Below are 15,577 nucleotides of genomic sequence, written 5' to 3' on the forward strand. Positions count from 1 at the left end.
GCCTACTCATCTCAAAGTTACTCATCTCAAAGTTAGATGCCTTCTTTCCATGTATTTATAATTCTACATCATTTTGGAGAGAGGGTTTCTAAAATGAAAGGCACTTCACGGCTAGCTAATATTTTGCCACAGTATATGATGATTCAGAAGAGCTATGCATTTGGACAGCCCTCTTAACAAGCAATAGAAGGTAGCTGAGGTACAGGTGCCCTAAAGCCCAGAACCCCAGGACCCCAGTGGCTGCACCAGTAGTGCCACTGGAGGTTAGGGAGAATAAATCTTCATCGAACCAGAGGGCTTGGGCTCTGGATCTGGCTGTTCACTGTCCAAAGGGACCTTGGTTTAATCTTTCAGGGGTCTCAGGCATGTGACTAGGGAATAAGTCTATTTAATTTCTATTGATTTGCATCAAATACATTTGCATTTCTTTGACACAGGTTTTACTTCTTATCCAATGATGAGCTTTTGGAAATTTTGGCCCAGACCCGAAATCCACAAGCGGTTCAGCCTCATTTAAGGAAGTGTTTTGACTCCATCTCTAGGCTGGAATTTGCCGTTTTGATCTCTACTGAACCCAGAATACCTGGTATTGACACAGAACCAGAAAAGGTTTTTACAAATGATATCTTAGCCATGCTGTCGCCAGAGGGAGAGAGGGTAAGGATGACTCCTTTTCCCTTTTGTACGTTTCAATACCTCATAGAATTTCAGGAAGGGGCCTTAGTGATAAGGTGTCTAGTGCAGCTTCCTCGTCTCTGATTCAGTTAATTAGGAGTCTCCCTCCTCCGATGAATTGCAATGGAGAGAGAGAGAGAGAGAGAGAGAGAGAGAGAGAACGAACATAGCATATATAACGTATTATATAGGTGGTATGTCACATATATGACATATAGCTATATACATATATATATATATATATAAATACATACACACATTAGCACTTTGATCCTCTCTCCTATATCAACCCCCATTTCTGCCAAAGGTAAAAAAGAAGTATAAATATAGTCCCATCAGTAGAGTGGGCATATATTAAAACATACACACACATATAATATAGAAATCATATCACATATGAATCTATATTTACTTGTAAATATAGATGTATACATGTTATGAATATATAATATATTAAAAAGAAGTTTGAATATAGTCTTATCACTAGATAGGGCGCCAGATGATATGATATATTTATATATAAATGTAAACTTATATAAAATATTATGGGTACAGTAATATGCATATCACAATTATGCTGTTGCTTGCCTAGCTAAAATTCAGGTGTTCGGTGGGAGATCAAAGAGCTCCAAATCTCTCATTCTCCCAAAAGGAGATAGAAACCTGAACTGTCTATTCCTGGTCCCAATGTAGGAAGAAGTTTGTGGGATGAATCCTTTTTAAAAAATCCAAGATGTTTTGGATGATTACAAAAACTTTTGGGAGGCATGCATGCCTGTTATGTTCCTGTTGAAATGCAGGACTGGGGTTCTGGCTACACCCAAACTCTGTTAACAGATTTAATTAACTTCTGAGCAGAAGAAGCAGGAGGCAGACAGGTAAAAAAAAAGTTGAGTAGAAAGTTCTCCAGGAAAATAGTTTTAATCTCAGCTATTGATTTCTGGGTCTCTAAGGCTGTTCTTGGTCTGTCTCCGTGTCTGTGTGAGGTTTTCTAAGATTAGTTTGTTGAGTAAGGGAGTTGAAAAAGCAGGAGACACTCTCTCAGGAGTTAATTAACAGTTACTTAATTAACAGTTTTCCAAATTAAAAATCACGCTCACCCTCCTTTTTGTCCTGCTTCTCTTCACCTTTTGGAATCTGGAGAGAGTTAACACTTAAACAATTTACAAATCAAGAGAGCTTTATTCCCCTCACACCCTTCACCAACATTGCTTATTTAAACAAATGAAAAAAAAACCAGCTTTTACAATGTTAATATACATTTTTAAACAACTCACTGAAATCCTAACATGATTGCATTTAAGACTATGATATAAAAGCTCTGATCAAAGTGTCTTAAAAGACAAAAAACTTATTTTTGTAGTTTTAAACACATTGCCTTGATGTCAGATATGTTGCAGGTGGTGGCGGAGAGACAGTTTTCTGGATTTAATATAAACATAATCCACGTGCCTTTAAGTGGCTCATTAATTAACCTCATTCGAGAAAATGGGCTTGCTGGTAGGAATCAGCCCCTGAAGCTACAGCCAAGCTAGGGCTGCTTGGTCTGAGATGTTATCAGCTTAGAGCTGCAGTTAAAGTCGCACCAAAGACAAAATTTGGTGTTTTAACTCCTAGAGAAAGATCCCTTCTTTGGTTCCACCTCCCACATTAACTCCTGAGAGAGTCTCTCCTGCTTTTTCAATTCCCTTACTCAACAAACTAATCTTAGAAAACCTCAAACAGACATGGAGACAGACCAAGAACAGCCTTAGAGACCCAGAAATCGATAGCTGAGATTAAAACTATTTTCCCGAAGAACTTTCTACCCAACTTTTTTTTTTTACCTGTCTGTCTCCTGCTTCTTCTGCTCAGAGACTTTTTTTTTTCAGCAACACACACGACCCTACACTTAGCTTCAATACACCTCTGCAAGAAAACCTTAAGAGGGCTTCTTCCTCTTGGACAGAATTTCAACCCAATTTGTTCCTCAAGACATCATGGTTTCTATGAGTTGGTACTCTCACAGCTCACCTTAGTTTCAATATCGAGCCCTCTTAAACAGCTCAAGAGGTCTCTTTGGCAGAACACTACACCTCCTGTCAGAAACCTAGGACTCTTTTAACGGAACTCTTCTGCAAGAGACCTTGGACCACCATTGCTTAATTACAGCAAGACTGAAATGGTTCAGGCTCCGAATTTCAAAGTAAATCCAAGCCCATCAAGCAGAAGAATCCCCCGTAATCTCTGCCAGCACCCCAAAACTCCGTTCAACTGAAACAGGACTTCTTTTCAAAGCCCTTTCTGGCAGTTTCATTTGCACACACCTCCTGTCCCCGTAGCCTGTGTCAAGAGGAGCCCACGCTAGTGAGAGTGAAAACACAGAACATATTAACTTACCCAGATACAATTTACTTACTAGTAAAAGGGAGAGTCAGATCATGACCCGAGGCCTAACAGGGAACTCTCCTTGTGGAGATTTCTCCACGGGGTTCCAATAGAGGGGAGCTCCTTGATAATCTAGAGTGAAAGGCTTGGATCCCTTTCTTGGTCACCATAACTGTGATTATTAAAAAATTCGAGAGACATAGTTTCTGGGTAATTCAGTCATTTTATTAATAAGGCCAGCATGTTATTAATAAAAGGATGGTCATTTGGTTGTCTCTCTTGGACCAAAGACCCTTCCAGCCGATGGGCTCACAGTTTATATGCCCTTCAAAGAACAGGTGTTGTTGAGGGTGGCAATTAACTCTCATTGGTTAACACAATGGGAAATGGGCTTTCTTTCGGTGTGTGATTAGGTCACTCAAATCTTGGTCAAACCTCCTGAACAGTAGGCATGTCCTGATTTAACCACACAATCTGTCTTTAACCACATCACAAGCACCCAAACTCAATCACAGGCCTCACTAAACAGCATGCCCACTGTCCCTAGCTAGCCACTGCCCCAGATCCAATTCACACATTTGAACAGGTATGACCTTGTACTCGACCACAATCACGTCATTTAGCCCAAGACAGGCCCACAATATCTAACTATCCATCTTGGCCAGACAGGACCACAATAGGTAGCCAAATAGAAAGCAGCAGGAACAGGATATTTGACCACTGAACTGCAGAAGGTATCCCTCCCCTATTACCTAATCCCTTTACAAACGCCCTGCCTTTTTAATATTTATCATTTCTGTTGTGTAATCAGTATCATTACACTATAAATTTGCCTATGTTGTCTTACTAAGTCACTGGTTCCTCCTGGAACTTAGCCTGCTTCCTGAGAGATGTCAATCTCAATAAATGCCTATACTTGGAAAAAAATCTTGCTCAAAGAGATATCAATTTCCATATCACCTATCTTGATAATAGGGAGAAGCAACATTTTCCCAGACCTCTCTGAGCAAACACTGTGAGCAGGAATACACCCATTAGCCCAAAGTTAGAATTTCTTTTACTCTCTGACTAGATCTTGGCCTGGTGAATCTCTAAGAGAGATTCCCCACACTGGTTGGTTTCTGGATGAGGAAGTAGAAAAAGGGAAAAACCTTGGTCCTGATTCAATAATTAGTTATTAAATATGAGAGAAATAATTAATTTCTCACAGAACTTACATGGAAGGCTCCCAATTGCTGCAATTCTCTCCTAGGTTAGCCTGGGGAAAGGCCTGAAGGCTCGAGGGAATGTGGAAGATTGGTTGGGCAAAGTGGAAGAAGCCATGTTCACGTCCCTGAGGCGCCTAAGTAAAGCTGCCATCGCAGACTACCAGACCAAGATCCGGATCGAGTGGGTGGTGGCCGGCCATCCTTCCCAAGTAATTCCTCCTCACTTGTATTGCCTTTCTGGGCACTTTGCATGGGCCTTTCAGCATTGGCCAAGTCTGTGTTTCCTTGCAGGTTGTACTGACTGTTTCTCAAATCATGTGGTGCCGAGACTTGACTGAATGCTTGGAAGGGGAAGATCAAGACCACTTGCAGGCCATGGAAGGGTTTGAAAAAACGAACTTTGAGGTGAGTTTTGGTAGAGACAAAGGAGGAGCATGAAGAAGCTTGGAGAGCTGGTGTCAGAATAATTCAGGTTTGCTACCTTTCATTCTTCTGAAAGATTCATATTATTCCTGTAAACTTGAATTATTTCATGAATGAGTGCTCCATCAAACAATCAGTGAGCATTTATGAATGGCTTACTATTTAGAACAGCCACAGTCAGACACACCATACCTGGACTCCAAGATAGTGATGTCATTTCGATCCTCTTCCAGAACAAAGGACAACAAACAACCATTTAGAAAGAGCTTTGAAGGTCAAAATCCCCTGTTTGGTGTTTAAAGCCCTTCACAATCTGATCCTCTCCTACTTTTCCAGTCTTTTCATACCTTACACCCTCACTGTATATCCAATGATGCCAGCCTCAAGGCTATTCCTCCCACATGACACTGTGGGCATTTTCTTGGGCTGCCCCCCCATTCCCAGCACGCTCTCCCTCCTCATCTCTACCTCTTTGCTTCTCTGGCTTCCTTCCAGTCCCAGCTAAAATCCCACCTTTCAAAGGAAGCCTTTTCGTACCCTGCCCCATCCTGTCTATATCTATTTGTATATGGTTGTGTATATGTTGTTTGCTCTACCCCCACCCCATTAGGCTGTAAGCTCATTGAGGCCAGGAATTGTTTTTGCCTTTCTTTGTACTGTTAGTGCTTAGCACAATGCCTGGCACCTAAGAAGCACTTAATGGATGCTTGTTGACTACCTGACTGACACAGTGCTAGGCTCTGAGGATACAAAAAGAAGGAAATGAAATAATTCCTGACCACAAGGAACGTGTGTTCTCTCTAGGGAGGCGACATATATGCATAGTGATATGCAAAGTGAACATAAGGTAATTATTTACAGGGCTTGGGAGGCACTAACAGCGAAGGGGATAAGGGCTGCCCTCTAGTACACTGTCTGTCATCTCCTACTGATACAGGTGTTTGCATGTCGCCTCCGCCATTGGATTGTAGGCTTCTTGAGGGCAGGGAGTGTGTGTGTTCTTGCCTTTCTTTGTGTCCCCAGAACTTGGCATACTATCACAGTACCTGACACAACTAGTGCTTAATGAATGTTTGTTGGTGCTCGTTCATATGGACGACAGTGCTGGTGCTAAGCTTTGAAGGATTTTCATTAAGATTATACTAAAGAGTTTGTCTTGGGTTTTGTTTTGTTCTAGAATTTGTAAATAAAAGAGAACAAAACCAGAAAGCTAAGACAAAATGAAGGACTTTTTTGGGGAGGGAGACAAAAATCGAGGTTTAGAGAACCATTTGCCTGTTTCTTAGACAGGAACCATATGGATAACATTCAAAACATCTACCTATCCTAGTGTTTCACTCAGTCCTGAGAAACTCAAGAACAATTTGTGCTGCAGTTTGCTCTAGATCTGTAAATCTACAACCTCCAAACCTCTGAGAGCAATCGGACCTACAAACCAAAATAAACCTTCCAAGGCCTTTGGCAATTTTCGAAATGCTAATTTCCACGAATTTGCTTTCGCTTCTCAAAGAATTTGAAATCTAAGTAGTTGCCATCTTTACTCTTAGAGCGAATGAGTATTCTGAGGCAAGGTGAAAAAACATCCTGCTCAGCAAGTAAGCCCTTTTGCTACTGTTTTTCATCCAAAGGGACCCTGGAAAAAAAGAGAGACTCTTAGCTATTGACCCTTACGCAAATGTGCCTTCTGATCGGGGTAAAAAGCATTTTCAACATTCCTGTTGTTGCCAAAAATGCTATCTCAAGCTTTAATGATCAATAATTTATGCTGCCTGATTGTTTGCACACTGTCTCCTGCATTGGACTGTGAGTTCCTTGAGAGCAAGGACGGCCTTTTGTCTTTCTTTGTATCACCAGGGTTTAGCACTGTGCCTAGCACACAGTAGCCCCTTAATAAATGCTCCTGCTGACTGACCTGTCTCTTTGTGGGGGGTATAGACCCTTCATTTTGTTCTTCATATGAAGGAAAATAGAGATAAAATGACCAAATGTATAAAATGAAATATCTTTATTAATATCCTTGTTACTGCTGACCCAGCTTCCCTTTGAAATGAATTGTCTCTTGGACTTCTCAGCAGCCAGTCTCACCACTGGCAAAGTTTTTCACAGGCACCTACCTGTACCTTTCTTGGCTCCCTTATGTGGATCTCTAGATGCATTTTCCATTAACAGTCAAGGACTGATGTAAGGTGAAGTGAGCAGAATCAGGAGATACAATATATACAATACGCAGGAGCAACTGCAACGTAAAGAGAAATAATCTGAAAGACTTGGGAGCTCTGATTATGCAGTGACCAGAAGGCTCATGGTGAAGCCTGCTACCCACCTCCTGACAGAGAAGGGCTGGACTCGGTGTTCTGAATGAGACACACATTTTTGGACATGGCTGATGCAAGAATTAGTTTTCATTGACCATGCATATCTATTATAAGAGTTTTGGTTTTCTTCTTTTTCTTCAATAAAGGTGGGAAAGTGGCAGAGAAAGAAAATAGCTTTTTATTCATTGGAAAAAATGCAATCTAATGTTTTTAAAAAATCACTGGTCAAGGCAACTAGGTCACATCTTTACCAGGGGTGTTAGGATTAATGTGGAGGCTCAGGAATAGAGGGAAGGAGTGTATATGTATATCAGTCAATCAACAAGCATTTATTTAGCTCCTACTGTGTACCTGGAACTGTATTAGGTGGTGGGGATACAAAGATACAAATGAAACAGTCCTTTCTCTCAAAGAACTCACATTCTAACAAAATATATCCAGTATATAGAAACAAGCATGGGACAAGCATGGGGCTCAACTCTTCAGTTCACCAGACATCTTTATCTGCAAATGCAGCTACATCTTTCTTGAATTTTCATTATCAAAAATAATGCATCACTGTGAATGATCATGTAAATAATACACATTCAGCAAGGCATGTCTATGGGTTTGGCTTGTGTATTGGACTGGGAGTTAGGGAGACTTAGGTTCTATGCATAGGTGTATGAAGTCCACCTAGTAGTTAGTCAGTTGTTAAATTTCCAGGGTGACCATTTTTAACCTTGAAATCACAAATGCTGCAATTCAGGGATTGGTTTATTTTTTTGTTGATTGGATTTAAGGAAGTGATGGAGAAAATATTAATAATGCAGAATAAACTCTAAAGTGTGTCATGCATACTATCCCCCCCTCTAGAGAGCCAGTTGTTAAATGTTTATCAACACATCCTTGGTTAAAAGCCTAACTCTGATATTTATTAGCTTCAAGTGACCTAGTTTCTCTCAGTCTCAGTTTCTGCATCTGTAAAATGGACATAATATGAACCCTTAATTCACGTGGTTGTTTTGAGGCTCCAAAACAGCCTTAAATCTTTATATATGACTATATTCATCATCATCGGACTTTGTATAGATTCATGGGATATTCAATGATGGGATCACAGGGCCATAGGATCTTTGAGTACACTAAGCATGGGGAACCTAGTTTAACCTCTTATAGCAAAATTGATGTTGGTCCTTCATTTCTCAAAGAGGACTGAAGGCATCAAGATGGCGATGTCCTGACACACGCATGAATTGGATTGAAGTGAGGCAGAGCTGTATAAAACTGTCAGCCTCACTCTTTCTCCAGAGTCATTGGAGTCCAGTGGCAGGACAGAAGTGACGGCCTTCAAACCAGCTGCTTTCTCCTGACTGAGCTGGAAAGTAATATTCACATTTTGTCTTTTAAACTTGCAGAGACTAAATGCTTTGGCAGGCTTGGTCCGAGGTAGTCTTCCCAAATTACACAGAAACATCATAACAGCCTTAATTACTATTGACGTACATGCCAGAGATATTGTCAGTGAACTCGTGGCAACCAAGGTAATTATTTCCCTAATTTAAAGGTAATAACCCCATTAACTGCTGTGAATTCGGACCTACAAGTGAATGCATCATCTCTTGTTTTGTGTCTCCTGGATAGGTGTCTACTTCTGAGTGCTTCGAATGGCAGAGACAGCTCCGTTATTACTGGGATCTTGACCTAGATAACTGTGTGGCCAAAATGGCCCTCTCTCAGTACACCTATGCCTATGAGTACTTGGGGGCATGCCCCAGACTGGTCATTACCCCCCTCACTGTAAGTAATTTTTCATTCATGTTACTATCTGTGTAAAAGGGAGTCCACTTGGCAGAGTGGATAAGGAGCTGTCCTTGGTACCAGGAAGACCTAGATTCAAGTCTTGCTTCTGATTGTGTGTAACCTTGGGCAAGTCTCTTAAACTCTGAGTGTTCTAGGTCAGTGGCATCAAACTTAAATAGAAATGGAAGCCACTAAACCATAATGGGCCACATATTGACTTAGAAAACCCACACGTGTGTTTTTATTAATATATTAATACATTAAAATCGGAGAAGTGCTAAATTTTAATCTGTTTAGGCAACACCTAGGAGTGTTGTGGGCCCCATGTGGCCCAATGGCACCTTTACTCTAGGCAACTCTACAAAACAATATGTTGCAGAGGTCACTGTCCTCATTGGGAAAGGCAATGTCTTCACCTGGGAGTTCTCTTTTCCAATGAAATCCCAGTTCCAGTCCTCAATCCCAATACTAATAATATATTAAAGATTTACTAAGAAATACTACTAAGGAAATTGCATGTCTTCACCTGTGTGAGTAGTCCTTAAACCCTAAACCAGTGCAGACAGTAGGGCCTCCATGCCTTCATTGCTGGTCATGAATGAATAGCTATAGATGTAATCATGTTCTGCTGGTGGCCAGTATCCTGACATTGTACCTTCCCAAAGCTGGACAAGCTGGGCCTTGCCTAGCAGACACTCAGCCCGTCCCTGGGGCCATTCTGAAGCCTTTTCAGCTTTGAGGCCTGCTAGAGATTGATTTTGCTGCCTCACCCAGGAATCATTGGCTAAGAGCTTCGTTAGACACTTATAAACATTTCTCCTTTATCTAGCATAGCCTAATAAAAGGATGATGTTTACTTCCCTGAAAAACTGTCACTGGAGATTTTCCACTAGTGGCCAAAGCCACAAGTAAGCAGCATCAACCATTGTCATCAACCACCTAGCTCTGCTCCAAGGATTTTAGTTAGTCAACAAGCATTTACAATACAGTATTTATCATGGACCAGGAACTGTCCAAAGTTCTGAAGATACAAAGATAGGTCAAAATAGTCCCCTCCCTGGGTGGGGACTAATTGGGGAGTTAACAGGCAAATAACTATGTGTGAACAAGATAGATGATGATGAGGATGAAAAAGAGGAGGAGGAGGAAGAGGAGGAAGAGGAAGAGGAGGAGGAGGAGGAGGAGGAGGAGGAGGAGGAGAAGGAGAATAGCTAATATTCATATAGTGCTTAATATGTGCCAGGCACTGTGTTAAGTGATTTGCACATATAATCATTTGATCTTCACAGCAAACCTGGGAAGTAGGTGTTGTTGTTATCCTCATTTTACAGTGGAAGAAACTGAGGCAAACAGAGTTAAGTGACTTGCCTGGGGTCATACAGCTAGTAAATGTCTAAGGCTGGATTTGAATTCAGGTCCTCCTAACTCAGAGCTGAAAAGGCTTCAGAATGGCCCCAGGGATGGGCTGAGTGCCTGCTAGCCAAGGTCCAACCTGCCCAGCTTTGAAGAGGTGCAATGCCATTGTACTGGCCTCTTAACTGTCTGCTGCACCACCTCTCTGGCAGATAAACTAGAGAGCCTCACAGAGGGAAAGGACTATCATTAAGAGGGATCAGAAAAGGCTTCTTGCAGAAAGTGGGATTTTAACCAAGACTGAAGGGAGCCAGGAAAGCCAGGAGGCAGAGTTGAAAAGGCAGAGAATTCCACACATGGGGAACAGCCAGGGAAAATGCATGGAGTTGGGAGAGAGGGAGAGAAGAAGGAAGAAAGGAAATTATAAAACTGATCAAATGCCATTTTCACCTCTGTTGATTTTCTTCAGTTTACCCTGTCTACAATTTGTTTGTATATAGTTGTTTACTTGTTGTCTTTATCATTAGACTGTGAGCTTCTTGAAAGCAGTCTTTTGCCTTTCTTTGTATCTGTGCTTAACACACAGCAAGTGCTTAATAAATGCTTGTTGTTACTGTTGATTTCCTCAGGATCGCTGCTACCTCTGTTTGATGGGAGCCCTGCAGCTTGACCTGGGGGGAGCTCCGGCTGGACCTGCGGGCACAGGCAAAACGGAGACCACAAAAGATCTCGCCAAAGCTCTCGCTATTCAGTGTGTGGTGTTTAACTGTTCAGATGGTTTGGACTATAAGGTAGAGTGTCCACATATGCTATTATTTAATGCTATGGGTTTTTTCATTCCAGTCTAATAATTTTATAAGGCTGGAATGGGACTTGAGCAGGCTGCTAAGTGCCATGATGGATGAAACCGGGTAGGCTGAGCCAAGGGTGACTGGGTGCAGTCAGAATAAAGTGCAGCTCACTCACGATGGCTCCCTAGGTCCAGGTGCCCCTCCCCAGGGACAGCCAAGTTCCTGTCACAGCTGGATAAATTTTATTTCTACAAAACATTCTGATCTTAAACATCATCTTGTGTTGTTGTTGTGCTTGTTCTTCATTCTCGAAGAGGAAAATGACATTGGGGAAATGATGACATGGCTTGCAGTTGACTTTGACTTGAGTGAGGGAGGGCTGTGCAAGGTCACCAGCCTCACCCTCTCCTCCAGAGCCATCTGGGTCCAGTGGCCCGATATTCACCCAAACATCATCTTAAGAAACAACAACCCTACAGCACTCAACTAAGGGAATAAAAAAGAGAGGAACCGATGAGAACCAAGACATGAACCAGCATTACATGACCCATTGCTCTAGTAACCACTTGTTTTAGTTTCCTAGTTCCTAGAAAAGACTAACTTTTGTGGTGTAAATGAATGAAGGGCAAGTATAAGCAAAGGAGCATCCTGTTTGTCTTCAGATACCCATGATTACCTAGAAGGAGATGACCAAAAGTGTTCCCAAAGAAACACTCAGGGAGCTGACTATAACATGTGACTGGGTACCACTATGAGAGAGCAACATGATTCTTCTGGGCTTACTCACACATGTAGATACCCCCTTGTCTTATTGGCTTCAAGACCGAAACTAGTAAAATTATTTTTTCCCAGGAATCTTAGCAAAATGGCCAACTAGGAGCTGGCTCTTTAGTGTGTCTCAAAGGCCATCATCCTAAATCTAGGCTCTAAGCACCTTGCCAAGGCAGAGCCCTGTTCATTTACATGCCAGAAATACTTGGGAGCAGCATCACAGAAGCCTTTGATTTAACATGTCATGGCAGCTGTCTTCTGATTCTTTTTCTATTTTGTGGATAACCAGTAAAATCCCAGGCCTACCATTTCTTGTCCTTCACTCTCTCTACATAACAGGCCCACTTCTTTGGCCTCTGATGATTCCACTATATACAAATCATTGTTGGTAATATGCATCAACCCAACATACGCCATCTTTCCATTTCCCTGTGGGCCAATTGCAATTGTGATTTTTCTTTAGATATTGGTGTTCTGTATCACAGTTATTAAGTGTTCTATGTCTATCAAGAATAAAATTTCAATTCTACTTATGCTGAATATTCCATTATTATACATTCTCTGGTCTTCCCATAGACTACTGATTTTCTTTGCCTATGCTCACTCTCTGTGAAGCTTTCCCAGGTTTTTTTAATCTCTTCTGTTTTCTTTGCTGGGGAGTTCTTTAGTCTTCTATTGTAATCCCATTATTTGGTGTTTTTTTAATCAAGAAGTTTGTGCTTACATTCTCAGCAGTATCTTCCTTTGCCTCTTGGTTCAGTTCAGTTCAATCCAACAAACATTGATTAAGCACCTACTGTGTGTCAGGAGCTGTGTTGGGTATTGGGGATAGAAAGACAGAATGAAACAGTCCCTCCCCTCAAGAAGCTTGTATTCAACTAGAGAGAAATAGCCTGTACCCAATTAAATACTAAATAAAAACAACATTAGGGAGGTAGGATCAGGAGACTCAGGAAGGAGCTTTTGTAGGAGGTAGCAGCTGAAGGGACCATGGAAGGCATCCAGAGATTCCAAGAGGCAAAGGTAGAAAGGGGAGGACATCACAGGCATGGAGGTGGAAGATAGAAAGTCATGTAGAGAGAATGGCAAGTAGGCAGTTTGTCTAGAACAGTCAATTTGTCACTCAGCAAGCACTAATTAAGCACTTACTGTGTTCCAGACACTGTGCTAAGCATTGGGGAATACAAAGAAGGGCAGAAATAGTCCTTGCCATCGGGGGGCTCAAGGTCTAAGAAGAAGACCATATAGAAAGGGAGTGTGAAAGAAGGAGTGATGAATCAGCCTTGAAAGATGTGTGGGAGCATTGTGCCATGACTGACTTTGATAGATTTAGCTCTTCTCCGTAATGCAAGGATCTAAGACGGCTCCAAAAGACTCACAGTGGAAAATGCCATCCACATCCAGAGAAAGAAACTGGGAATCTGAATGCAGATGGAATCAGACTATTTACTCTCCTTATCTTTTGTTCCTTGGTTTTGTTTCTTCTTTCTCATGGTTCCTGCCATTGCTTCTAATTCTTCTTTACAATATGACTAATATGAAAATAGGTTTAATATGGATGTACAAGTAGAGCCTTTATCAGATTGCATGCCACCTTGGGGAAGGGGGAGGGGAGGGAAAGGAAGAAAATTTAAAACTCAAAATCTTGTGGAAGTGAATGTTGAAAACAAAAAATTAATTAATTAATTATTTAAAATAAAAATAAATAAGAAGGAAGAAAAAGAAAGACAGGTAGGAGCCAGGTTGTGAAAGCCACACAGAGGAGTTTGTATTTTATACTGGAGGCAATAACGAGCCACCAAAGCTTCTTGAGCATAGGAGTGACAGGACCACAGCCTGTGTTTTAGGACCAGAGAAAAGAAAGTCTTCAGGTAGGCAAACTAAAAGGGAGCCTATTGAAAAACTAGTGGGGAAACAACAGGGGCCTAAAGCAGGGACGCAGAGCCAGCCTAAGCCTGTCCCCCAAAAGCTGATTCAATATAATCCAATAAATATTAAGTGCCTGTGATATGCCAGGCACTGTACTATGCCCTCAACAAGCTTATAGTCTAAAGGGAGCAACACATAAAGGAAGGCAGGGACTGGAGGAGAACAGAGACAGGATACCAGGCAGTACTGGGTGTGGGGGCAGCTCAAGCCACCCCCAGGTAAATGGACATTCCAGAATCATTTTGCCTCGTTTTAAAACTTCACCAAAGGTTCTGTGCTGTGTTCACTCATTTGTCAGATAGTCCGCCATAACAGCTTGAACTTGAAGGAAGGATAAAGTCTCTTGGCAGGCGGGTGGTATCCAGTGACTTTTTCATAATAGCCACAAGGGTAGAATATTGCCATTATTTTGGGACATCTCCACTTGGAAGTCTTCTTGAGTTCAACATGTCCAAAATTGAACTTATCCTCTCCTTTTAAACTAGATCTTCCTCTCCTCCTGTTGTCATTCAGTCATTTCTGACTCTTCATGACCCCCTTTGGGGTTTTCTTGGCAGAGATACTGGAGTGGCTTGCCGTTTCCTTCTTCAACTCATTTTACAGATGAGGAAACTGAGGCAAACAGGGTGAAATGACTTGCTTAGGGTCACACAGATAGTGTCTGAGGCTGGATTTGAACTCAGGAAGATGAGCAGGAAGGTGGAGTCTTCCTGACTCCAGGCCTGGCGCTCTATGCACTATGGTGCCACCTAGCTGTCTCCCTTTTCTTCCTATCTTTCCTATTTCTGTCAAGGATACTACCAGTCACTCCAGGTTCACAACCTAGGAATTATCTCCATGGGCTCTCACACTCCTGCCCTGCCATATCTAATCAGGTGCAGAGTCTTGTCCATTCTGTCCATAACATTTCTCACATTTACCCCCTTTTCTCCACTAAAACAACAACCACCCCGATTGAGGCTCTCATCACAGCTCACCAGACTTTTACAGTCATTTCCTCATTTTTTAGCCTAAGCTTGTTAGCTTTGCAATTCTGAGATTTTCCAAATGGTTTCAAACATGGCAGGCAGTACATACCTCACAATCAATCAATCAACAAACAATTATTAAGTACCTACTGTGTGCTAGGCACTCTGCTAAACCCTAGGTATACAAAGGTCAAAAATTTTTCTGTATTAACCACATATAATAACTCCTAAGGATGCTATTCTTTGATGGGTAAATATTTTGAAATTCTTACCTGTCTTAAAAGCATCCACTCTAGAGAATTACAATTCTAGAACCTTCTACTTAGAGACTTTTGAGGTCATATAGTCCATCCCCTTCTGTAACAGTTCAGGTGAGTGGTTCTCCAGTGTACAACCTGAGTTCTATGATTCTGTGTTGCTTCGGTCTGGATTTCATAGCCAATCCTCAAAGTCGGTGATTGGACAAATTTTTAGTGGCTCATTTGCTCCCATCCTAATGCTTCTATCCCCAACTTACCTAGAACTCTTTTTTTTCTTCCTCTGGCACTACTGATTTTGTCCTTCCAGTGTTGAAGGAGAGAGAGGGGAAAGGTAGGAGCGAAGGAATAAAGGTGAGGATGAAAGATGCCTTCTCCAAGTCTAGACTTCACACAGATTGTCTGAAGCCACTCTAATCAGAAGCCCAACCACACCTGTACTTGTCAATGAGAAGAACCTAGATGATCTCTGGCTTCCCTGTGAGGCAGCTAGGTGGAGCATGGGACAGATCACTGAACCTGGAGGCTTTGGAGGCCATCAAAACCCAGGCTGTAGTCAAGGAGACATTTATAGGAAGGAATGAAAATTAGACAGGAGCCTGGAAATTGGATTACAAGTACTGTTTTAAGAGGTGTCAATCTCATTCCAAGATTCAATTATTTCTCACCCGCAGAGCCCAACTTCTTCATTACTTAGATTAATTAAAATTAAAGTTAAGCCAAATTTGTCACAGGCAA

The 15,577-nt window shown here is 41.7% G+C and overlaps 1 protein-coding gene across 1 annotated transcript in view; it reads left to right on the forward strand.

The window, feature by feature from the left end:
- DNAH6 (dynein axonemal heavy chain 6) overlaps positions 1–15,577 on the forward strand; it is a 251,551-nt gene that overhangs the window by 72,957 nt on the left and 163,017 nt on the right. The window contains exons 23-28 of the mRNA XM_036750156.1: positions 438–657; positions 4,295–4,459; positions 4,542–4,655; positions 8,386–8,511; positions 8,612–8,767; positions 10,753–10,914. Of these exons, the coding sequence (XP_036606051.1) occupies positions 438–657; positions 4,295–4,459; positions 4,542–4,655; positions 8,386–8,511; positions 8,612–8,767; positions 10,753–10,914 (943 nt within the window). The remainder of the gene's footprint in view (positions 1–437; positions 658–4,294; positions 4,460–4,541; positions 4,656–8,385; positions 8,512–8,611; positions 8,768–10,752; positions 10,915–15,577) is intronic.

This window comes from Trichosurus vulpecula, chromosome 3 (assembly GCF_011100635.1).
Source record: "Trichosurus vulpecula isolate mTriVul1 chromosome 3, mTriVul1.pri, whole genome shotgun sequence".
Classification (NCBI taxonomy): domain Eukaryota; kingdom Metazoa; phylum Chordata; class Mammalia; order Diprotodontia; family Phalangeridae; genus Trichosurus; species Trichosurus vulpecula.